Source organism: Cetorhinus maximus, chromosome 14 (assembly GCF_964194155.1).
Source record: "Cetorhinus maximus chromosome 14, sCetMax3.hap1.1, whole genome shotgun sequence".
Taxonomy (NCBI): Eukaryota; Metazoa; Chordata; class Chondrichthyes; order Lamniformes; family Cetorhinidae; genus Cetorhinus; species Cetorhinus maximus.
The window spans coordinates 68,142,240-68,166,985 of NC_135892.1; the positions used below are offsets into that span (position 1 = coordinate 68,142,240).

The window sequence follows — 24,746 nt, forward strand, 5'->3', positions numbered from 1 at the left end:
CTAATTAAGGGTAGAAAGCAGGACAAGCAAGGTACAGATAGCCCTAGTGGGGGAGGGGTGGGGTGGGGTGAAGGAATCGAAATAGGCTAAAAGGTAGAGATAAAACAATGGATGGAAATACATTTAAAAATACTGGAAATAGGTGGAAAAAGAAAGATCTATATAAATTATTGGGAAAAAAGGGGGGGGATCGGAAAGGGGATGGGGATGGAGGAGAGAGTTCATGAGCACCTCATCTTCCAACTAGGCACTTTACAACCTTCCGGACTGAATATTGAGTTCAACAATTTTAGATCATGAACTCTCTCCTCCGTCCCCACCCCCTTTCCGATCCCCCCTTTTCCCCCAATAATTTATATAGATTTTTCTTTTCCCACCTATTTCCATTATTTTAAAATGTATTTCCGTCCATTGTTTTATCTCTACCTTTTAGCCTATATCGATTCCTTCACCCCACCCCACCCCTCCCCCACTAGGGCTATCTGTACCTTGCTTGTCCTGCTTTCTACCCTTAATTAGCACATTCCTTAGATAATATCACCACCTTCAACACCTCTTTGTCCTTTTGTCTGTGACATCTTTTAGTTATCTCCACCTATCACTGGCCCTCTATCCAGCTCTCCCTGTCCCACTCCCCTTTAAACCAGCTTATATTTCACCTCTCTTCTATATTTACTTAGTTCTGTTGAAGAGTCATACAGACTTGAAATGTTAACTGTGTTCCTCTCCGCAGATGCTGTCAGACCTGCTGAGTTTTTCCAGGTATTTTTATTTTTGTTTTGGATTTCCAGCATCCGCAGTTTTTTGTTTTTATCTCATTATTTATAAAGTCTGATGCTGATGGGTAAGATCGATGGTAAAAGAAATCGAGGTAGACAAAGAATGATCTTTTTAACGAGCCTTACAAACTGGATGAATGTACCTCCAACGCCTCCAGAGCAAGATTAACATGGAGGTCCATGGTCGTCAAAGCCCTCTCAGGCTATGGTGCTTGAAGAGGCAGAGAATATAATTAAATGCAAAATACAATGCACCCTGTTTTAAAGATCACCAGAATAGGGAAAATACATATACCCATAATAGCCATCTAATGGCATCATTTAATGGCATTATCAGTGAGGCATTCATTCTAATTTGAATCTCCATTAAGATCATGACTATTGGTTTACAAAAAAGTACAAACCTGTTTGTCCTAATGCAATATGTTGTTGATTAACTTTGGTTATGGGACTTTCAACAAAGTAGATCTAAGGGTAGATTTCCTTTCAGTTAACTAAGATCTCAAAGGGGAGGAGTATCAGTGTCCATTAAATGACTGATGTGTTCAATAGAGGAAATTCCACAAACTGCAGTCATAATCTTTTATGAGTAATAGTGAGAGAGGAAAAATACAATTTGCTGAGTCATTGTTAATTAGTAACATTGAGTTTGAAGGTCAAAAGTGAACTTTGTGATAGTAATTTAAATTGACTAGTTTCAGTGCTTTGTGTTCACTTTTGGGATTTGATTTAATCCTGTTGCATACATGACAAACATGTTCCACAAATTGAAGTTCATACTTCACTTGGAGTTAGGTTAAAACTGTCACAGCTACATCATCCTCATTGCCAAAGTTTCTCCTGACAGCTGATGAGCAGCATTTGCAACTCACCCTTGTTCCAATTTGTCCTCTGTGTCGTTGGGGTGGTGGTGTGTTTGAGAGAAGTAATGTGACCATTGTAGCCACCTGGACTATTCGTGACTGTGCAATAGACGTGGGCATTAAAACAAAAATGGAATCCACAAATACTGGAAATTGGAAATAAAATTTAAAAACTGCACAGGTGATCATTCAGTCTGAGGGAGACAAATAAGTCAGCATTTTAGATAATGCCTGTCAACAAAACCACTTACCAGTTTTTATGTCAAACTGACATGCCCTGCCTTTTGGCTTTGTACTTGAAGAAACATGCCATTTGCATATGCTGGCACGCTCTAGCAGAGGTTTAAAACTGCATTGAATGTTGTAATATAGGGCCAAATTTTCCCATGGCTTCAGGACCTCTATCGGGGCAAAGTGCATTTGCTGGCAGGATACCAGCTGCACAATCTTCCCTGGGGATGGCTTCCTACTTGATGGCCAGCAGCTGCGGTGCCTCAGAAACCCACCGGGAGAAGTGGGCACTGCTGAGACAGGCCAGGCATGGCAAGGGCACCTCAACATGGAGACGACCTTGGGGGTGTGAATGCCAATTGAAAAATCAAGCAAGCCAAAGCCATTAGGCCCCTCAGAGCAGAAGGGAAACCCCAGCGGCAGAATAGTTTGGATTGTGGGTGTGACATTGCCTGCCTGCAGCCCTGTCATTGGGGCATGGAGCTGATGGCCCCATACCTGCTGCAGGGAGTCTGCTTCCAATGAGCTGGCAGCCTTCTCATGTGGCCGAGGGGTGGGTGGGTGGGGGCTGCTCCGCCAGTGGCAAAATACCAATAAGGTCGCAAAATAGCCTCAAATTGAGGCCTTAACATTGTTATTTGGCTCCCCACCTCCTTGGAATGGGCAGCCAAATGGCTTCCCAGTACAAACGTGGGAAAGCCCCCCAAGAAGCAGTCACCATAATGCGGCACCACCACCCACCCACCCCAAGCCTGCCAATACACTGACATCGAGATTCGGGTTTTATAAATGGGGGCCTAGAGTACAGGAGCAAAGAAATAGCGCATTTGTACAAGGCAGTATTTAGGCTGTAGTTATAGCACTGTACATAGTTTTGGGAGCCTCATGGTTGTGAGGACATTAAAAGGGTAATTTCATCAGGTTGACACCAGGTATCAGAAACCATAGTTATGTAGAAAGGGTGGAGATATTGGGAGTATTTCCATTGGAGCAGAGCAGGTAAGTGGAGATTCCATAGAGTTTTATAATTTTATGGAGGGTTTCAATATGATAAATAGAGAAGGATTAGATCATCTAGATGGAGATTCAGTGACAAAGGACCTTTACTTTGAAATAGTCACTGAGAGTGCGGAGAGAAGTTATGAGAAATTATTTTTATCAGATAGTTGTTGGTGCATGAAATATTTTGTTGCAGGGAGTGGCTGAAGCAAAGACTAATCTGTGGCTAAACAGCATTTTGGGAACTGATTAGGGGAGTGGAAATAGCTTTGATTTCGAACAAAGAGCCGATACAGACAATAGGCAGAAGGAACAAAAATAAAAATACCTGGAAAAACTCAGCAGGTCTGGCAGCATCTGCGGAGAGGAATATAGTTAACGTTTCGAGTCCGTATGACTCTTCAACAGAACTAAGTAAAAATAGAAAAGAGGTGAAATATAAGCTGGTTTAAGTGGGGGTCGGGGGTGGGGGGGGGGGGGGGGGGGGGGGTGGTGGTGGTGGGGGGGTGGGGGGGGGGGGGGGGACAGGTAGAGCTGGATAGAGGGCCAGTGATAGGTGGAGATAGCCAACAGATGTCATATACAAAAGGATAAAGAGGTGTTGAAGGTAGTAATATTATCTAAGGAATGTGCTAATTAAGGGTAGAAAGCAGGACAAGCAAGGTACAGATAGCCCGAGTGGGCTGGGGTGAAGGGAAGGGATCGAAATAGACTAAAAGGTAGAGATAAAATAATGGATGGAAATACACTTAAAAATAATGGAAATAGGTGGGAAAAGAAAAATCTATATAAATTATTGGAAAAAAAGCTCTACCTGTCCCCCACCCACCCCCCCACCCCACTTCAACCAGCTTATATATCACCTTTTTTCTATTTTTACTTAGTTCTGTTGAAGAGTCATACGGACTCGAAACATTAACTGTGTTCCTCTCCGCAGATGCTGCCAGACCTGCTGAGTTTTTCCAGGTATTTTTATTTTTGTTTTGGATTTCCAGCATCCGCAGTTTTTTGCTTTTATCTTACTAGGCAGAAGGACCTTTCTATAAACCTAGATGGCCTAATTGCATTACAAATAGTGCCAACAACAATATTGAGTTCCATCCACAGTGCGATAAGTTGATGGGATGAAAGTGGTGTGACAATGATTGAACGATGTATTCGAACATACGAATTATGAGCAGGAGTAGGCCACTTGGCCCCTCCAGCCTGCTCCACCATTCAGTAAGATCATGGCTGATCTGAGTTTTCGACATTCCTCCCTATCCCTTATAATCTTTCACTCTCTTACTTATCAAGAACCTATCTATCTCTGCCTTAAAAATATTAAGACTCTGCTTCCACTGCTTTTTGAGGAAAAGAGTTCCAAAGACTCAGGACCCTCCGTGAAAAGATTTCTCCTCATTTCTGTCTTAAAAGGGTGACTTCTTATTTTTAAAATGTGACCCCAGGTTCTAGATTCTTCCACAAGAGGAAACATTCTTTCCGCATCCACCCTGTCAAGGCAAATTGGCCTCAACTCCAATAAGATCAATACATGGTAACATTAAATAACCCTGGGCAGAATTTCACCCATGTCGGGCAGGCTCGGGGCCAGGGGGGTAGGGGTGTGGTCAGGAAGCTGACCGCCACCTGCGATCGGGGCCAGAAGGCAATTTCAGACTGCCGGGGCCAATTAAGGGCCCACCCAGTGTGAAATGCGAGTGGCAGCGCTCAGCACTGCCTGTACAGACAGGGGGAGGAGGGCATATGCGCATTTCATAATCTCCCTGAGGCACAGAGCTGCTTCTGGGAGATGAGTTATATAAAAGAAAATAAATATGTAATGAAAAATGTCCCCTCATATGACTCTGTGACATGAGCAGGGACATGTTAATAATTAAGTTTTAACATTATTTTATTTTTATTTGCTTTAGGAAACCTCATCCCGCCTGTGGATGAGGTTTCCTAAAAAGTCCAAAGGCCGCTTGGCCTTTTCCCCTACCTGTCAACCGTAAGGTTGGACGGGCAGCAAAAAATTCAACTTAATTGATAATTTAATGGTCTTGACAGGCCTTTTAATTGTTGGCGGGCATGCTGCCAACTCAGGTGCGCGCCCACCGAATGAAATATCACGCGACTGCGTGTTGACATCGGGATGCTCGCCCGACATCAATGTGCATCATTTTACACTCGAGTGGGTCAGGCGCGCACCGGCCCACCAAGCTAAAAATTTTCCCCCCAGTTTAGTAATGCAACTTGTTTGCTTATGAACAAGAAAATGAACAACACAGGGACTTTAAATCCTGGCCACATAATAAATTGATGTAAATGCCCAGCAATGTTTTGCAGTACCAAAGAAACACTAGATAGAATTTACTGCATATAAACAAACCATTTGACCCAACAGGTTTATGCCAATATTTGTGCTCCACATGGCCTCCCATCTTACTATTTCTGACCTTATCAATATATTCTTCTGTTCCTTCTTCCCTCTTGCACTTATCTAATTTCCCCTTAAATGCATCTTATGTTAATCGCTCAACTACCCTTGTGGTAATGAATTTCATTCTCACCACTTGCTGTGTAAAGAAGTTCCTCCTGAATTCCTTATTGGATTCATTAGTGACTATCTTGTACCTGTGACCCTTCATCCCCTGCACGAGGGAGGTGTCAGCTGTGGCTCAGTTCATAGCACCCTTGCCTTTGAATCAGAGGGTTGTGGGTTCATGTCCCACTCCCGGAAACCAAGAACTGTGATTGTACTCGAAAGAGTTGCAATCTGTGACTGTTGATAACTCGAAAGAGTTTCATCCCCTGCACCCGCAAACCCACACCAACCCATTAGTGGAAACATCTGCTTTATGCCTTCCCTACCAAATCCTTTCATAATATTAAGGACCCATCAGGTCACTGCTCAGTTTCCTTTTTGCAGAGACAAGAGCCTGGCTTGTTCAGTCTTTCCTGATAGTTGTGTCCTCTTAGTTCTGGTATCACTCTTGTAAATCTCTTTTTGCACTTTCTCCAGTGTTTCTATATCCGTTTTGTAATTATACTTTCAGTGTGGTCTGATCAGTGTTCCAAGCATTTAACATTTAATGTCTACAGCTGAAGTAAACTCAGTTAATCCCTGAAATACCAACTCGTGATAGGAAACAAAAGGTTAATGAAGTTCAAAGAATAAACAGTTTGACTCATGTAGCCTAGCTAAATACAATGTTAATGTCTGCAGCAGGAAAAGAAATGAATCATGCCAATTGTCTGTTTAAACCGTTTTTAGATGTTTAAAGGTGTATTTTCCTGGGACTTGATTTGTATGTGAATGTGGCAGTTTTACAAGCAGAATGGTAATGTCAAACAGACAAAAAGTGGTGGCGAGAGAGGGGAAGTCCTATTTAAACTTCATGGAAATGGATTATATCCTGCGTTCCAGAAAAAATATTTTTGGCCAGAGCTGCCAGGCAATCATTGTGGAAGGGACCCCCCACCACCCCCCAAAGAATGGCCTGTGGCTGCAGCTGTTGCTGTGTGGTAAAAGTGACTCTGGCGGGGGGAGTAGGAATAGGAGACTTCATGGGCCACCCGGTGAGTACTGGCAAGCCACCTCCAGGCTTCTGCTGTAGGTTTGCTCTCAGTGGGAGGCCTGCCCAGCAGTGTCACCAATCTGCCAACTTACATACAAAAATGGACTCTGGCCATTGCTGTGTGTGTAATTCTAGCCACTTCCACCACACCTCCAGCAAGATTGGCCAGAGGTGGGAGCTCATCTGCCTGCTGACCCAATGGCTTCTCCATCCTGCCATCAGGTTTGCTTTGGAGAAGTGTAATTTTCTGTCTGAAGTGACCCAATGTGTTTCAGGGGTCCTTCACAGCTCCAGCAGTAATGACCATGAGATGGTGAGTACCCTTTTTAAGTAGCGCTTGAACTCGGCATCAATGCCATATTTACTCCCAAACGGTTGGTCACTATTCGAGGGCATTAGGTGAAGTACTAGTCATTACCATGCCTCTTTAATAAGTGCTTGCAGGTATTTTTTGTGGTGATCAATTGTTTAATGAGCATCAGGGTAGCTGCTCTTAGTGCTGGGTTCAACTCCTTTACCGAGTCTTGTGTGAAACATGAGTTAAACCAGCAGTTAACTTGCTTAGCTAAATCCCATCCTTTTTGAAAAGCTTCAGTCTTCCAACAAACTGACACTTGTTCCCAATGAACAGAATCTTCCTCCTTGTCCTGCTTTGTAATATGGTGTTAAAATTTGTAATTCTGCTGTCCCGTCTGGTAGCATCCTACATGGGCAGTACGAATCTGAAGCCATAACCAGAGTAGCATGCTCCAAGTTGTGCATCATATTTCTATGCCTGTGTTTCATGAGCTTGGACCTTTTTCCATTGTACCATTTGTCCCCATTTGGATCTCAACAGTAGTTCTCATAAGTACCCCCTTTAATACCCAAACAACTCTATCACCTATGTCAGTTATCCAGCTCCAGGGAAGAATTGCACAGTAGTATGTAACTTGCCCTGCAACGGTCTATAAATCTAAAAAGTAAGTTACTGACAAACAAGATGATTCCATTTAACCTTTGCGTTCTGGGGCTGCCTGCTCTGTCTGTTGTGTAAAAGCAAAAAACTGCGGATGCTGGAAATCCAAAACAAAAATAAAAATACCTGGAAAAACTCAGCAGGTCTGACAGCATCTGCGGAGAGGAACACAGTTAACGTTTCGAGTCCGTATGACCCTTCAACAGAACCAAGGAGAAATAGAAAAGAGGCGAAACACAAGCTGGTTTAAGGGGGGTGGGACAAGTAGAGCTGGATAGAGGGCCAGTGATAGGTGGAGATAACCAAAAGATGTCATAGACAAAAGGACAAAGAGGTGTTGAAGATGGTGACATTATCCAAGGAATGTGCTAATAGGTGACATTAAGGGTAGAAAGCAGGACGAGCAAGATACAGATAGCCCTAGTGGGGGTGGGGTGGGGGGGAAGGGATTGAAATAGGCCAAAAGATAGAGATAAAACAATGGATGGAAATACATTTAAAAATAATGGAAATAGGTGGGAAAAGAAAAATCTATATAAATTATTGGAAAAAAGGGGGATTGGAAAGGGGGTGGGGACAGAGGAGAGAGTTCATGATCTAAAATTGTTGAACTCAATATTTAGTCCGGAAGGCTGTAAAGTGCCTAGTCGGAAGATGAGGTGCTGTTCCTCCAGTTTGCATTGAGCTTCACTGGAACATTGCAGCAGGCCAAGGACAGACATGTGGGCAAGAGAGCAGGGTGGTGTGTTGAAATGGCAAGCGAAAGGGAGGTCTGGGTCATGCTTGCGGACAGACCGAAGGTGTTCTGCAAAGCGGTCACCCAGTCTGCGTTTGGTCTCTCCAATGTAGAGGAAACCGCATTGGGAGCATCGAATGCGGTAGACTAAATTGAGGGAAGTGCAAGTGAAATGCTGCTTCACTTGAAACGAGTGTTTGGGCCCTTGGACGGTGAGGAGAGGGGAAGTAAAGGGGCAGGTGTTGCACCTTCTGCGGTTGCATGGGAAGGTGCCGTGGGAAGGGGTTGAGGTGTAGGGGGTGATGGAGGAGTGGACCAGGGTGTCCCGGAGTGAACGATCCCTGTGGAATGCCGCCAGGGGGATGAAGGGAAGATGTGTTTGGTGGTGGCATCAAGCTGGAGTTGGCGGAAATGGCGGAGGATGATCCTTTGAATGCGGAAGCTGGTGGGGTGATAAGTGAGGACAAGGGGGACTCTATCATGGTTCTGGGAGGGAGAGGAAGGTGTGAGGGCGGATGCGCGGGAGATGGGCTGGACACGGTTGGGGGCCCTGTCAACCACTGTGGGTGGAAAACCTCAGTTAAGGAACAAGGAAGACATGTCAGAGGAACTGTTTTTGAAAGTGGCATCATCAGAACAGATGCGAAGGAGGCGAAGGAACTGAGAGAATGGGATGGAGTCCTTACAGGATGCGGGGTGTGAGGAGCTGTAGTTGAGGTAGCTGTGGGAGTCGGTAGGCTTGTAATGAATATTGGTGGACAGTCTATCACCAGAAAAAGAGACAGAGAGGTCAAGGAAGGGAAGGGAAATGTCAGAGATGGACCATGTGAAAGTGATGGAGGGGTGGAAATTGGAAGCAAAATTAATAAATTTTTCCAGGTCCAGACGAGAGCATGAAGCAGCACTGAAGCAATCATCAATGTACCGGAGAAAGAGTTGTGGGAGGGGGCCGGATTAGGACTGGAACAAGGAATGTTCCACATATCTGCTGTGTATTTGACCTAGATGTGATTATGGTCAAATCTGGAGCCAGCTACTTTGTCATCTTGCTTTTTCTTCTCCTGCATGTTAAAATAAACCCAGCTTTGTTTTATGCAGCTATGGTTTTCAGTGGTCATTATTTTAAAATTGAAATTTACAATTACTGAGGGCTTGTGTATCACCAAGGAAGGTTTTTATAGGACTAGAGATAACAAAACTGCTCCACTGCCTATGTGAAGGTGATTGGGAGTAGTTCTCTTGGCCGGGGTGCCATGTTATTGGTGGCATCTTCCTGTGTGACAATTGGTGCCTTCAATGGGGTCTAGTGTAATGTTGCCATCAGAAATGTAGCCATGGTCCATGATTTGTGGTGAACGCTACTGTAACAGCTATGTTTAAGTCTGTAGTTTGCCAATGACCACATCAGTGCAGTCCACACAAATTCCCAAAATAAATGGAGTGTAATTAGAGGAAAAACTACAGACTCGATCTTTCACTGTTTTTACTGTGACTCTGTATGAGGGTAGCATTCATCATGTTGGATGCCCAGAAGCCGTGTGTCTGTTATCAGATAGGTTTCACACTTACATGCTAAAGTCAGTTCATAAGCATTAGCCCATGCCATCAGTTTAAACAAGATGGTATTATTTAATGAACTCAGTCTTTAGGGGTATTACAACTTTTATATTATAAGACATCTGTTGAAAAACATGTTGAGCTGTTACATTTTATACTGTGGGGATGAGTTTCAGTCTTTTGTGCTAGAGACTGCTAAAGGGCTCATTTCTATGAATCTTGGTTCTGAATGCCAAGTGCAATATGAGGCAGCAGTCATATAAATGAATAACTGTTGATTTCACACTGACTTACTGGAAGACATCTTAATTAACAGTCACTCACATGGGTGTGCTAGAGATTGTCACCTTCCTGTTGTTGGATCTTGCCTGGTGCTGCAAGACCTACTGCTGTTGATTTATTGCTGAGTGTTTGTGGTTAAACCTTTGCACTTTGCAAATTGATTCTTCCAGAAAATGTACCTAGATAGTTTGAAAAACAATTGCTGCGTAAATAGATCTTCTCCAGTGTGTACTGGGCTATTTGATGAATATCTAGTACAGTGTGAATGTTTGCCGTGTTCTATTTGTTCTCTCTTTGCTTTTAGGTTTGGATAAATGCTGTCACTGAGAGTGACGTGATCACGTCAGTAATCTGTTACAGTATGCAATCATCTATCTATAGACCTGCCCCCTGCCTGGTACTTTACAGGATGACAATGCATCTTTTAAAGAGGAGCGGAAGTTTGGAATTTTGGCCCAAATATCTTCCGATATTGGGAGAGGCCTCTAACTCAACATATATCACTGGTGTGTGGCGGAACCCTAAGAAGTCCTGACATGCACACATCCGCGGGAAGCTTAAAGTTCCATCTGCTGGTTTTCCTCTGCCTGGATTACTCTGTGGTTCCAATGACACTGGGATCACCTGGCCAGAACCTTGGAGAATTAGGCCTGAACTTTCAGCTTGGTGGGCGGGTGCAATCGGTGGGTCCGGAAGCGGTCGGGAAATGGACCACCGACTGTGATCAGCCCCCAACAGCGATTTCATGCAGGCTGGCCAATTAACGGCCAGCCAGTGTGAAACGCGCGCTGAAAAGCTCAGTGCTGGAGGGGGAGGGGAGGTGGAAGGGTGGGCAATGATGTTTCCACGGGCATGACCGAGTGCTGAGAGCTGCCTCAAGGAACTGCAGACCCAGAAACCATGAGATAAAGTTTTGAAAATCAGGAAAAAAATGTTCAAGCATCACAATCAGGCACCTGAAAATACAGATGATAAAAATGCTGTCCATAGATTTTAATTTTAATTTTATTTAATAATGGAAATCTCATCCCGCCCTCGAATGAGATTTGATGAAAAATGCAAAGTCCGCATGGCCGATTCACCCGTCCGCCATCTGTAAGGTTAGACGGACCATGAAAAATCAGAGACAATTGCGCCATTAATGGGTTTGATTGCCCTCTTAACTGTCGGCAGGCAGGCTTCCAACTTCTGCGTGCCTGCCGAGCGAAATATCACGTCAGCGCAGGATGATGGCGGGATGCTTACCCGATGTCTTCCTGTGCGATTTTACGCCCAATCGGGTCGGGCGTGCACCTGCCCGCGGGATGTAAAATTCTGCCCGTGGGGTGTTTGCTTTCTGCTTAGCCTGGTTTTGACATGGATTTACTTAGAGCTTTGCATAGCAGATATAATACCAGCGTAACTCTTAAGTAAATCACCTGGAGTGTCAAAGCACTCCAGAGCCCACAGCAATGTTCACCCCTCCACCCACTCCTTCACGGCAATTCTCACCCGTCTCAGGAATGATACAAGCAAAATACTTTGGAAGCTGGAAATCTGAAATAAAAATTCAGCAGGTCTGGCAGTGCCTGTGGAGAGAGAAACGGTTAACGTTTAAAGTCTGTATGGCTTCTTCAGAGCTAAAGAGTAGAAATGTGATGGCCCAGTGCGGGGAGGGAGTTTGGGGGAAAAAGGATTTTTAAAAAAAAGCAAATTAAATAAATAAAAGGACAAAATAAAATTTTTTAAAAATAATAAATTAGCTAATAAAAAATTGGATTTAAAAAGGGGTCAAGATGGAGGAGAGAGTTCATGGTCTGAAGTTGTTGAACTCAATGTTAAGGCCGGAAGGCTATAAATTGGAAGATGAGGTGCTGTCCCTCCAGTTTGCATTGGGAACATTACAGCAGGCCAAGGACAGACATAAGAGCAGGATGGTGTGTTAAAATGGCAAGTGACAGGAAGGTCTGGGCCATGCTTGCGGACTGAGTGAAGGTGAAGCGACTGAGCAAAGCGGTCACCCAGTCTGCGTTTAGTCTCACCAATGTAGAATTTTATTTTTATTATTTCATTTATTTGCTTGTTTTTTTTTTATCCTTTGTCCCCAAATGCCCACTTCCCTCACAGGGCCATTTGTCACATGTTTTTATGTTTTGCTTTCAGAGTGCTGATCCTTGTTCTGCTACTAACACCGTCTGCTATCTTACCTTTATGCCACTATCAGCACCTTCTTTACTCTTTAGCAGTACCATTAACAGTCCCTTTGTCTTGTGTCCATGACAGTTTTGTCAATCTCTCCTTAGCTGTCACCCATCCCCGATCTTCTATCTCATCCCCCTTGCTCCACCCCCTCTTAAACAGTATAAAACCTGTCACATTTCTACTTCGCTTTAGCTTTGAAGAAGAGTCATATGAACTTGAAACTTTAACTCTTTCTCTCTCCACAGATGCCAGACCTGAGTTTTTCCAGCATTTTTCTGTTTTTAATACCCTTTCAGTAATGTACACCCCACTTCACAGCAATATTCATCATCACTACGCCCACTCCCAATAGTGCTCATCCCCCCTCCTGACTCATCTTCCTGAATCCCTGGCTCTTGACCAGCTGATGTTAGAAGTGTCAACATTGTTGGGAGCTGGGGGTGGGACATGTACATTTTCGTGTGGTTAGGGAGGGGTGGGTGGGGGGTGGTGAACATTGCGGAGGGTGAGGTGTGGTGAACATTGTCAGGGGGTGGGGGTTAGCATTGTTGGGGGTGGGGGGCGGTAATGAGCAGTGTTAGTGTTGTCAGCTCCATTTAATGTAAGCCAATGGACTGAAGACAGATCATAAGAGGTGTGTCTTCAGCTCATGATGAGAAAGGGGGCATGGTTGCACTGCAATTACGTCCGAAAATTTGCCTCCCAATTCTGTCCGCCCTGCATCCCTGCTGGAGCCGGCATTGGAAGGTACAAAGGCTCCAGCTTTATATGGTAAGTAGGCAGATTAAATCAGTCAGCATTGGATGCACCCTCTCCACTGCTGACTGGAAGATCTGGGCCTTTGCTGTGTTCTGTGATCCTGACAACAGTTAACTTGTTAGTGCAGAATATAAACTGTAGGGCTATGATTTATTGTATTTCTAGCAACTGAAAGTTAAAATTGCAGAAACCAACTCACTACCCTGTTCCCAGCAAAAACTGCCTGATTGTAAATGGCGCAGACTGAGGTCAGATACGCATCTGGCAGGAACAGGCAGCTAATGAACAAATTCAAAGCAGGTTCCCTTTATGTCCTTTGGATCTGTTGATTTAACTTCTCAGCTGAAAGATGGCATGTCTAACAACTCAACACTCCTGCAGCACTGTACCGAAACATCAGCCTAAATATGCGCTCAAGTCTCTCAAATGGGGCTAGCAGGGCCCACAACCTCTGACTCTGACAGTACTGCTACAAAGCTAAGACTGACATTATATACACACTCAGAATTCCCTTGGGGTTCTACAGATTGGCTGTTGGAATACTGGCAGAAACTTCACATAAAAAAAAAACGAGTTTTTGCTGACCTGCTGAAGGTATGACGGCTGATTGGGTTAACCTCCAAGAAAATTGTGGTACGAGATTTGCATTTCTGAAAACAGGACATTATACAAATGGGTCATATTTTAAAAAATTAAAATTGTGATGCCTTTGGGGTCATGTCTTCTGTGCAGTAGTCCTGGGCTGGAAGCACTGAGAGGTGTGCATGTGGCTGCAGTTCAAATATGGCACCCAGCGTGAAGAAGCGGGGAGGTGACAGTGTGGTGGGCGAATGAGAGCCCGCTTTCTCGGAGGCTAACTGTTTCTGCCAATATTCCACCTGCCATGGAAATGGCGTCTTTCCCGGGAATGCATAATTAATGCAGCGGCTTTGGGATGATACAGTGTGAGAGGCTGCTATTGCAGGGGGTAGGTGAAACATCATTTCACCCGCCCACTACCACACCTTCAGTAGCTGAATACCATTTTGGACCCAAGGTGCTGGCAAATCCTAGTCCTGTTTTGGAGTAGTGGATTGGTTTTATTGGATGGAGATGAATTGCCCTATCCACACTGAACTGTATCAGAGGGCTCTTTGCCACTTAACATTTTTTGTTGTGTTGTTTATAGAACATGATGCAAGAATGTTTCCCTCTGCTTATTTCAAATGCTGTGCTGTTGTGTTGTGGAAGCTTTAGACATTTGAATAAGCTCATTTAATTAATTCCTCACATTAAATTTACACTGCAAAGGGAATGTAATGGGTGGAACTAAATGTAATTGGTGTATGAAACGGACATGATGCAGCATCCTATAACCCATGGAGCTTTCAATCTGGTCTAAAACGAAATGTTTTCCTGAGGCAGATTAATACCATGCCCAGATTGAGGATTTCATTATGGGCAGGATTTTCTCCTCATCGGGCGGACGTGGCATGAGGGCCCGGGAGTGGCTACGAAACGGGCCCCTGCCCGTGATCGGGCCTCGACTGTGATTTCACACCGGCTGGCCAATTAACGGTCAGCCAGCATGAAACGCATGCTGAGAGCCTCAGCGCTGCCAGGATGAGGGTGGGTGAAGCGTGAGCCCATGCGCGGGTGTGCGTTCACTGAAAGCTCCCTGAAGGTTCAGAGCCGAAGGTTTTTAAAATGAAGAATCAACAAATGATATAAACATGTCCCCACATGTGACTCAGTCACATGAAGAGGGATAAATTAAAAATGAGTTAAATTATTTTTTTATTCACTGTAGGAAACCTCACCCCGCCCTGGGATGAGGTTGCCCAAAAAATGCAAAGGCCGCCTGGCCGATTTGCCTGCCCACCAACCATAAAGTTGGACAGGCAGTGAAAAATTAAACTTAATTACCTCCTTACAGGCCTTAATAGGCCTCTTAATTGCTGGCAGAAATATTGCACGAGTGCGCGATGACATTGGGACACTCGCCCGACATCATCACACGCTATTTCACCCTCGGCGTGTTGGACATCAACTCCAACCTCAGACAACCATATTTGATTGTGCATTTGTTTATGGGTAGGTGGTGGCATAGTGGTATTGTCACTAGATTGTTTTCTAGAGGCTTAGGGTAATGTTCTGGGGACCTGGGTTCAAATCCCACCATGGTAGATGGTGAAGTTTGAATTAAAAGTCTGATGATGAACATGAGACTATTGATTATCATAAAAACCCATCTGGTTCACTAAAGTCCTTTAGGGAAGGAAATCTGTTATCCTTACCTGGTCTGGTCTATATGTGACTCCAGACCCACAGCTGGTTGACTCTTAAATGCCCTCTGAATGAGGACAAGTAGGGGTTGGCAATAAATGCTGGCTGAGCCAGCAATACCCCCATCTCATAAAAATGAATTTTAAAAATTGTTCACAGACCTTGCGTTAGATAGAAAATTAAAATAATTTCCACAACATCAATTCCTAGGCTCTTTAAAATTAATTATTTTCCACAGTAGATGAGTACTTTTCCTTTGCAGCCAGCAAACAGGCTAGGGCATGCAAAGGATGTCATTTGCTTATTTTTCAGTCAAGTGCTTCAGGCATGGAGATAGCTGAGACATACCTATAGTGTATTCAAACCCATATATGCCTTTGCATCACACTGTCCTAACTACTAAAAAACATATTCCTAATGGTGTCACCTGTTAGGAATGGAGGCGGAAGTGCAGTGTACAGAATGGAACCCTGAGATCTGACCTAAAACATTCCTAGTTGCTTATGTAATAGTAATAAGTAATTGATCACTGAGGTGATGAAAGGGCTACATTGAGCAAATGTTCATGCTGAACAGTCAAGGCACAGCTGTCTTCTAATCTCATAGCTATATTAGATTTTCATAAAAGCACTTGTGGTGTGACGTTGCATCCGCCCATTGACGTCTCCCTAATGCTTGGATATGTACAGCATTCTTCAAATTGGCCTTGAATTGATTCTGGGTAGTTTTACATTGTGCCAATCCCAGATTAATTCTTGAGTTACAACACTTGCAGGAGAAGGATGTTCATTCACTAGTGAATAAAAAGTAGCCAACCGTCAGTGTATACACTGGGCTTTATAATGCAGAGCATTGCACAGGTTTCACAATCAGAGCAGACTCAATGGAAGAACTGCTCGACACAAGGATTAGAACACTTGCATCGTTTCATCTCCAGAAGCTGAATTTTAATTTAGTCAGGATGCACTGAAAAGCTTTTTGATAAAGGCCCTAAGTGAGTTGGAAAAGCAACAGTATAGGGCTAGTTGAGAACATGAAAACCATTTCATACTTTTTTCCCATCTTTGCACCAGTTTCAGTGTCTGCATGTTGTCTGAGATTATTGTGTCCAATAAGCAGCTGAGTCATAGAAATCAAGATCGGTCCTCAATTGGTGCTGAATTAGCTGATTTGGGCCATTTCAGTGAAATAGGTGCAACAATTGGCCGAGGTTATAAAAGGCAAAAATTATATACGGGACAATTTCCGTGTATACACTTCCGGTGGGCAGCTTTATTCAATGAATGTACAAGACTGGAAACTGCCTAGCTGTGTTCATTTTACTGGATGGCAAGTCATTGAGTTCCCCAACATGGCCTTTGGTTGATGAAGATTCCTGCCAGAAATGCATGGGCAGAATTTTATGTTCCCAGAGATGAGTTGGCAGGCGGGTGGCAGACATGATGCCAGGGGCACCTTTCCCAGTGCCTACCTACTCTTTCCACCCCACTGCAATTTGTCCCACGGTGGGTGAGGCCAGAACCAAGTTTGAAGCCCGCGAGGTCTTATCCCAAGAGCTGGTTCCCCCACCCAGGGGTTCCCTTCCTGCTAGCCTGTGCACCCCAGTCCCCCACCTCCCTCACCAGGGCCTAATAGCCTCACCCTGCAGCAAATTCCCCCTAACTTTCCTCTCCCATCTGGCTCCAGCGAAGGTTTTTGTTGAGGCTTGCTGCAGTCCCAGCAGCCACCGCTCCTGGGGATGCTGCTGGACACAAAAAGCTGCTGGCTATTTTATTGGCCAGCAGCTCTTGGAAGCATGACTTCCACTACAGCCCGAGCAGTCAGGCTAATACACTGACCCTGCTGCTCTGTGGAGGAATCTGAGGACAGTAGTTTGGATATGAAAGCCTCAGAGCAGGGATGTATCCTGCAAAGACCAATGAATTAAATACTCCATACACTTTGTCAACCACCAACCACTTGTATGTTGGAAATAGCTACCTAAGCTTTATATAAGAGCAATTTAAAAAATAGAAGTGTTGCACCATCGAGTAGAATCTAGGTTCATGGTCTGGGATTTTCCATTTCAACTAGGTTTTTGGGCTAGATAATGATGAGCACGTGCCCATGGGGGGGTGGGGGGGGCAGAAAGAGAATCAGTCTGTGCTACGTTTGGGTATTTCCTGGTGGCATATTCTAGATTGACATTGGCATGTAGTATGCTGGGGAGAGAAGCGTTGTGGGGGGGGGGGGGGGGGGGGGGGGGGGGATAACCAAAGAAGAAAGGTGAGAAATAAATATCTGAACTTAATTTTACTCTAATTGACTGAAATAATTTCATGTTCATTGTTCTCCTGTACAGTCAATACCATGATGCTCCAACACATAGGACAAGCATCTGCTTCAGATGTCAGTACAGCAGCGGTGGTTCCATGTATCTCGCCCTCAATGTCTTTGGTATTTGATGAGTTTACAAACATTACCCCTTTGGTCAAAGAAGAGCTGCGATTTGCCATTCAAAGCAAACGGATATCAAATGGAGCCTCAACCATGGAATATTTAATAGGAACTGAGAGCTCAAACGAAACAATAGAAAGAAAGGTGCGTTAAATAAATGTATATCTTGGGAATACTAAAATTACACCATAATGTGAACACGAAACCTAAAACATTACAACAGTACAAACTAAATTGTGACCTAAAGCAAATGATGATCTTGTTTTATTAAATTTTGAGGCACTGCTGCCATCTTATAATTCTAAGAAAGTGAGATTAGATATTCATTCTTACAGGTGACGCCACAGGAAGATGAGAGGAGAAGACGAAGAAGGGAAAGAAATAAAATAGCAGCAGCTAAATGTCGAAATAAGAAGAAGGAAAGGACAGACATATTACAAAAAGTAAGTACATGTGTCACAATTTCTTTGGCCTGAGGTATGGATGCTTATGGAGCTGCATTGCTCTGATTTGATAGCAATGACCTTGTATTACCTACATGGCCACTGAGAGTCAAAATTGTTTCCAGTAAAAGAAGAACAATGCTCTTTGCATTTTTAAGTTTCCAAAGCAATAGTAATGTTTGGTCAGCCAGTTTCATTGTTTGCCATGTCTGTAAGGGTGGGTGAAGCCTGAAAACTGATCCTTAGTTGGGAAAGCATTATTCCTCGCAGTAGATTGACCTTGTTCCCACGCTCTCAGTCTTTCAGCATCAGATGTAGTATGCAGACTATTTGGCATTGAACTTCACACTGCAGTCTCAGGTTGCAACTGACCGAGGTATAACTGAGGGAATACGTAAAAATTAAACTCTTAGTTACTTGTAGGTGAATCCTTGAGGAAAATGAAACTATAAAAAAGAAATTAAAAAGGAGAAAAACCATTTTAGGAATTACAGGTGTTGATATGGAGCATAAATGTTCAAATGAAGCCCACTCTGAGGATGCATTTTACCTTAGCTACTTAGAAGTGTTATTGCCACAAAAGTTAACTCCCAGTTACCTGTCACTACAGTTGCCAGGAAGGTGGCACCATGATGTAAATATGCAGTGAATAATCTAAAACAAAGTGCTGTAGGACAGGCTGAGTATTTACATGTTGAATACTTCCCCTCTTTGTGGGCATCCCATGAGAGAGGTTTTAACATGAACAATTATTTTTTAGTTATCTCCTGATAAAGAGGCTTTTTTTAAACCAAGCTAATTCAGTTAAGGCATGCTGTCAAATTTATCATGTTCCAACACAGTTTAATTGATCACTGTTCCTATTTTTAACGGTGATTGCTGCCAAACTCAGTGCTGCCTGGCCGATGCACCTGGAGATTTCCCTATTTTATTACAGGAGCTTGCCTTTATTCAATGCAGAATTAAAATAGGGGACATTGGGTATATATGGAGAAGAAGCTTAACATGGATAACCATAAAAATGTAAATGAACTATTATGGGAAAAAAAACTACTTATCCTGACACGCACTTTATATCCAGGGAAACAAATTGGAATACTTTCTTAATGGTGAGGGATTAGAAACTGTGGACAATCAAAAGGGTTTTGGTGAACATGCACACAAATCACTACACAAATCTGTAAAAGCCAAGTGGCAGGTACAAAATAGTATTCAAAAAGGCTAATGGAATGTTGGTCTTTATCCCAAGGTGCACAGAGGAGGGGTTAAGGGAATTATGATTCAGTTGTACATAAAATGTTTTAACATACTACAGCTAAATGTATTTCACTTGTATACCCCACCATTCAATAACCAAGGAAGTAAGGTAATCACAACAGATAAAAACACTTGCACACTCTGCCTCTAATCTTATGATTTTACCAGCAAACACACAAAGGTTGAAGTACACATGCATGTACCGTGTGAATGAAATTGAGATCACATGCCCAACAATATAGTGTCTATTACTCATTTTTTATTTACTAATCGAAAATGAAATTAGCCCCATCTGAATTCCCAATTAGCCACATGTGGCTAATCTATTGAACAAATACTGCCACAATTAACATCCCAAGTTCCAGTTATGCACAAGCTCCAATATCTTTCCAAAGAAATCTAACAGAATTGTCAAGTAGGATCTTCCCTTCCGTTGCCCACCTGGCATTCCACTAAAAACCATGTTGACCTGCCTTGAACTTTGTCAATGTGTTTCACAATATCTATTTCAGGACAACATCAAAGAATTATGCCTGGGACAGATATCTAGCTTACTGAACTGTAGTTATCACCACAACCTTTCACTTTTTTAAAAAAACGGTTGTTACAACTCCCTAATTCTAATGATTCTATCAAGATCCCCACTAGAACTTTGCATTCCCTTTCTTGTAAACCATGAACTTTGTGGAGTTAATACTTTTCCATTGCCAGCAATGCTTCTTTCACTTGCGTTTGAGTAATTACCAGTGTAATTTTCAAATTTCCTGGAAAATTAATCTGTTTCCAGGAATCAATGATTCTTTCCATGAACACAGAGATAATTCTGGCTATTTGCTTTTCAGATTGCCTAATAAGTACCTTTCATAACCCTGCTACTCTCACATTATTTACCCCAAATGCACTCAGAGTCTCTTTGTATTTTCATTCCTTTTTGTCTGTTTAACCAATTTTCTAACAATTCTCAACTGATCCTTGTAGTCCAGCCTACCACTGAAGGTCTATGTTTGAGGAATGCCCTCTTTTTTAACTTTATATCTTACATCGCTTCCTTTTGTCATTCATATTTTGGCTGGAGTCTAATGGAGACGATGGGGGTCTTGGCTGCTGGCTCGAGAACTCCGTGTTGCCTCCTGTGGGGAAGTTCTGCTGAATCATGTGCCACACAGGCACTTGACCGGACAGCAGCAAGCATTCCCCCAGAGTCAAAGACCCTGGGGGCAGAAGTCACCCCTACCAAGAGCTGGCAGACAATCAGAGGCCGGCTGCTCTATAGAATGGCAGTGCCATTGGGGAGGCAGTGGCCGCTGCTGGTATGACATCCACCTGAGGCCTAGGATCGTTTGTTGGATCGCAGGCTGAGGTGAGTGATGGCAGGAGGGGGATCATGGGGAGGGGTATCAGCAGCAAGGACAGGGTCTTGGCTCTCAGCTGGTCCTGCCTTCCTGATGCTGGGTTCCTTGATCAGACACTGAATGCCTTTGCACAAGGGATACCCCCAGGAGTCCGCAAGCGACACCGCATGGGTTTACTTGTCATGCTCCTCACATGGCGAGACCCCTGCCTGATGCTGGACGAATCCCAGTGGCGGTGGGATGAGACTCTTAAATGAGCATTAATTGGCCACTTAAGGGCCTCAATTGATGGCAGGGCAGGAAGGCTGTCCAAGGGCCTTCTTGCCACAGACTTAATTGGAGTCCCCACCTGTCACCCTCCCACCTGATTAAATGACCCCCATCACCAAACTCGCCACAGTGGAGGGCAGAAGATTCCAGCTATTGTCTTTCTTTTCCTAGTTGTAAATTGATTTTGTAAGCATCACAATGTATATTTAAAAGTATACCACATCACCAAGCTTTGTACTTCTAACAATTTATTCCAATTCAGCTACATTCACTTCTTTCTCAATCCCTTAAAGTTCAACTTCCTTAAACTGAATCCCTGTTATACTCTCCTAACACATGGTCACTGTGACTCTGAACTCAGTTATGTTATTGTAGCTGTTTCCAAGATGATTTGAACATTAAAATTCGGATTCATCATTGGCATGTTACACAAAAGCCACCTTCCCACACACCTGACCCCAATCTCCATTTGAATCAAAAAACACACCATTATTATAAACCGGTTTGAACTGGACTTCAATTAAGGGTATGTGCCAGAACACTCTATTAGGTAAGTCAACAAAGAAATTAACATTATTGGCTGTTTAATATGGCCAATGAGAAAAAATAAGACAGAATTGTGAAATGTTTAACAATATGCATAATTAGATACGCTGAGTGAAAAGATACTCCAATGAAAAAATACACTCTTACATGCTCCTGCGTATTTGGACATCAATAGAATTGTTTGAACCGTCGGTGTGGTAGGTGAGGCCTCTGTCAGGGGAACAATGTTCGTAAGCATGTCATACAGATTTGTCAAGAAACTAAGCACAAATGGGTACATCATATCCCTGAAATGACACAATATTATAACCATTTATTGGCAACTTGGCCTTGGATAGTTTAGTTAGTCTTTTGGGGCACATTACCTGGAAAGTTAAAACTATTGAAATGGACAATAACCTTCCAATTAGGTGCTGAAATTCAAAGTCTTCTCATACAGAATTTTGTGTGAGTAGCCTGATGTTTTATGCAAAATAGTAATGTAAAACTTCATGGTAAATAAATTCACTGTTTAATGGAGACAAGCATAAAAAGCTAGGAATATATTTTACAGTGCTTTGTGTAGTTATTGCACTCAATATATAGTTCCTTTTTTAAAAGAATCATAATTGACTACATCAGAAGAATTGACAAATTACTTAATGTCATACCTTACCCCTAGGAGTCAGAAAAGCTGGAATCTCTGAACGCAGAGCTGAAAGCACAAATTGAAGAATTGAAAAATGAGAAACAGCAACTGATTTACATGCTGAACCTGCACAGGCCTACGTGTATAGTCCGGGCTCAGAATGGGAGGACTCCAGAGGACGAGAAGAATCTTTTCATCCAACAGATCAAGGAAGGAACATTGCAGAACTAAATCATAAAGGAAATGAATCATGGAGCCACAGAGTCCGTCTCCCAGGAGGCACCAAGAACAGAAGTAGCTCTACGTTAGTATGGTACTAACTCGCTAGGGAAAAACTGTTCATTAGTCCGAAGAGTTTGCACTTTCAGCATAATGGATATCTTCTGTTTCACTATTAACTGTTGAACCTGGACAAATGCTGCATTAAAACTGCATGCAAACAGGGGAAAAACACACACTCACTTACTCTCTGCCTTGACATTAGGCTGCACAATTATTTTTTACTATTGACGCAGGCGTCATGCCTTTTATTGTCTTCTATTGCTGTTGATGCCCAGTTGATGTACCAGCATGCCAGCCGTGTTTATGGTATTTTTACTTTGAGACTGTGTGACACTTATACATTGTAGCTTTTATTCAAGTCTGTAGTGTTTACGCCAGTTGTCTAGGATATTATTGCGAGCGTGTTACATTAGTTTTGGAAGGAAAAGCAATGTTACCGCAAAATCTAAGCATGTATGTACAAGTACTAAAGAGATTTTAATGGAGTGCTCTAATATAACTTTTTTCTACATTGTGATAGTTGAGGTGTGCATTTGATACATTTAATAATAAAAATATTGTCTTATCATTTAGTTTGGTCAACTTTATAGCTGAAATGTCTTGATTTCAGTTATATTATGAAGGGATAATAGCTGTAATTATGACTACGTATTCCCTTTATGATCTGTAAAATTGCTGATAATCTGTTAACGGTATTAGGTCCTTTGTCAAATTATGTAAAGTTGGTTCCACCAGGTTTTTTATTTCAACCTCTCATTTCACATTCATTCTGCATTCAATCTTCCATATTCTGAGTAACAGAGAGGTGGGAGGATGGGCCACAAGCTCCTGTATATTTTCCAGAAGTATTCTGCAAATTAACTAACCAAGTGTTTATACCAGGGTAGATGAATGGTGTCAGATCGTTTCAAAGGTAGACTGCCAGTTCTAGTGCTAATGAACCAGCAAAGCTGATTACACATATATTAACTTAGCAAGAGAGTCAAAATGGTTGCTCCCATGGAAAAAAAAATTACAAATTTATTTTAATATAATCATTCGTTACCAAATGGGATGTGGAGGTGTGTAGCATTGGGGAGCACATAAGACCTTAAGACATAGGAGCAGAAATTAGGCCATTCGGCCCATCGAGTCTGCTCCGCCATTCAATCATGGCTGATAAGTTTCTCAACCCCATTCTCCTGCCTTCTCCCCGTAACCTTTGATCCCCTTACCAATCAAGAACCTATCTATCTCGGTCTTAAATACACTCAATGACCTGGCCTCCACAGCCTTCTGTGGCAATGAATTCCATAGATTCACCATTCTCTGGCTAAAGACGTCTCTCCTCATCTCTGTTCCAAAAGGTCTTCCCTTTACTCTGAGGCTGTGCCCTCGGGTCCTAGTTTCTCCTACTAATGGAAACATCTTCCCCACATCCACTCTATCCAGGCCTTTCAGTATTCTGTAAGTTTCAATTAGATCCCCCCTCATCCTTCTAAACTCCCATCGAGTATAGACCCAGAGTCCTCAAACGTTCCTCATATGTTAAGCCTTTCATTCCTGGGATCATTCTCGTGAACCTCCTCTGGACCCTCTCCAGGGCCAGCACATCCTTCCTGAGATACGGGGCCCAAAATTGCTCACAATATTCTAAATGTGGTCTGACCAGAGCCTTATAGAGCCTCAGCAGCACATCCCTACTTTTATATTCTAGTCCTCTCGAAATAAATGCCAACATTGCATTTGCCTTCCTAACTACCAACTCAACCTGCAAGTTAACCTTAAGAGAATCCTGGACTAGGACTCCCAAGTCCCTTTGCACTCTGGATTTCTGAATTCTCTTCCCATTTAGAAAATAGTCTATGCCTCTATTCTGCCTACCAAAGTGCATGACCTCACACTTCTCCACGTTGTATTCCATCTGCCACTTCTTTGCCCATTCTCCTAATCTGTCCAAATGCTTCTGCAGCCTCCCCGCCTCCTCAATACTACCTGTCCCTCCACCTATCTTTGTATCATCTGCAAACTTAGCCAGGATGCCCTCAGTTCCTTCATCTAGATCATTAATGTATAAAGTGAAAAGTTGTGGTCCCAACACTGACCCCTGCGGAATTCCACTCGTCACCGGTCACCATCCTGAGAAGGACCCCCTTATCCCCACTCCCTGCCTCCTGCCAAACAGCCAATCTTCTATCCATGCTAGTACCTTGCCTCTAACACCATGGGCTCTTATCTTACTGAACAGCCTCCTGTGTGGCACCTAGTCAAAGGCCTTCTGGAAGTCCAAGTAGATAACATCCATTGGATCTCCTTTGTCTAACCTACTCGTTACCTCCTCAAAGAATTCTAACAGATTTGTCAGGCATGACCTCCCCTTGAT

The 24,746-nt window shown here is 43.2% G+C and overlaps 1 protein-coding gene across 1 annotated transcript; it reads left to right on the plus strand.

Moving 5' to 3' along the window:
• The first annotated feature begins 17,491 nt into the window (after positions 1 to 17,491).
• Positions 17,492 to 22,952, plus strand: atf3 (activating transcription factor 3). Its single transcript, XM_078557019.1, has 3 exons — positions 17,492 to 17,750; positions 17,942 to 18,049; positions 22,136 to 22,952. Exons 1-3 carry the CDS (start codon positions 17,520 to 17,522, stop codon positions 22,331 to 22,333), a joined length of 537 nt encoding a protein of 178 aa, XP_078413145.1. The 5' UTR covers positions 17,492 to 17,519; the 3' UTR covers positions 22,334 to 22,952.
• The last annotated feature ends 1,794 nt before the right edge of the window (positions 22,953 to 24,746 follow it).

Coding starts and splice junctions, on each gene's coding strand:
- atf3 (XM_078557019.1), top strand. CDS start 17,520: ATGATGCTCCAACACATAGGACAAGCATCTGCTTCAGATGTCAGTACA. Junction 17,751..17,941: donor ACGAAACAATAGAAAGAAAG/GTGCGTTAAATA, acceptor TCATTCTTACAG/GTGACGCCACAGGAAGATGA. Junction 18,050..22,135: donor GGACAGACATATTACAAAAA/GTAAGTACATGT, acceptor CCTTACCCCTAG/GAGTCAGAAAAGCTGGAATC.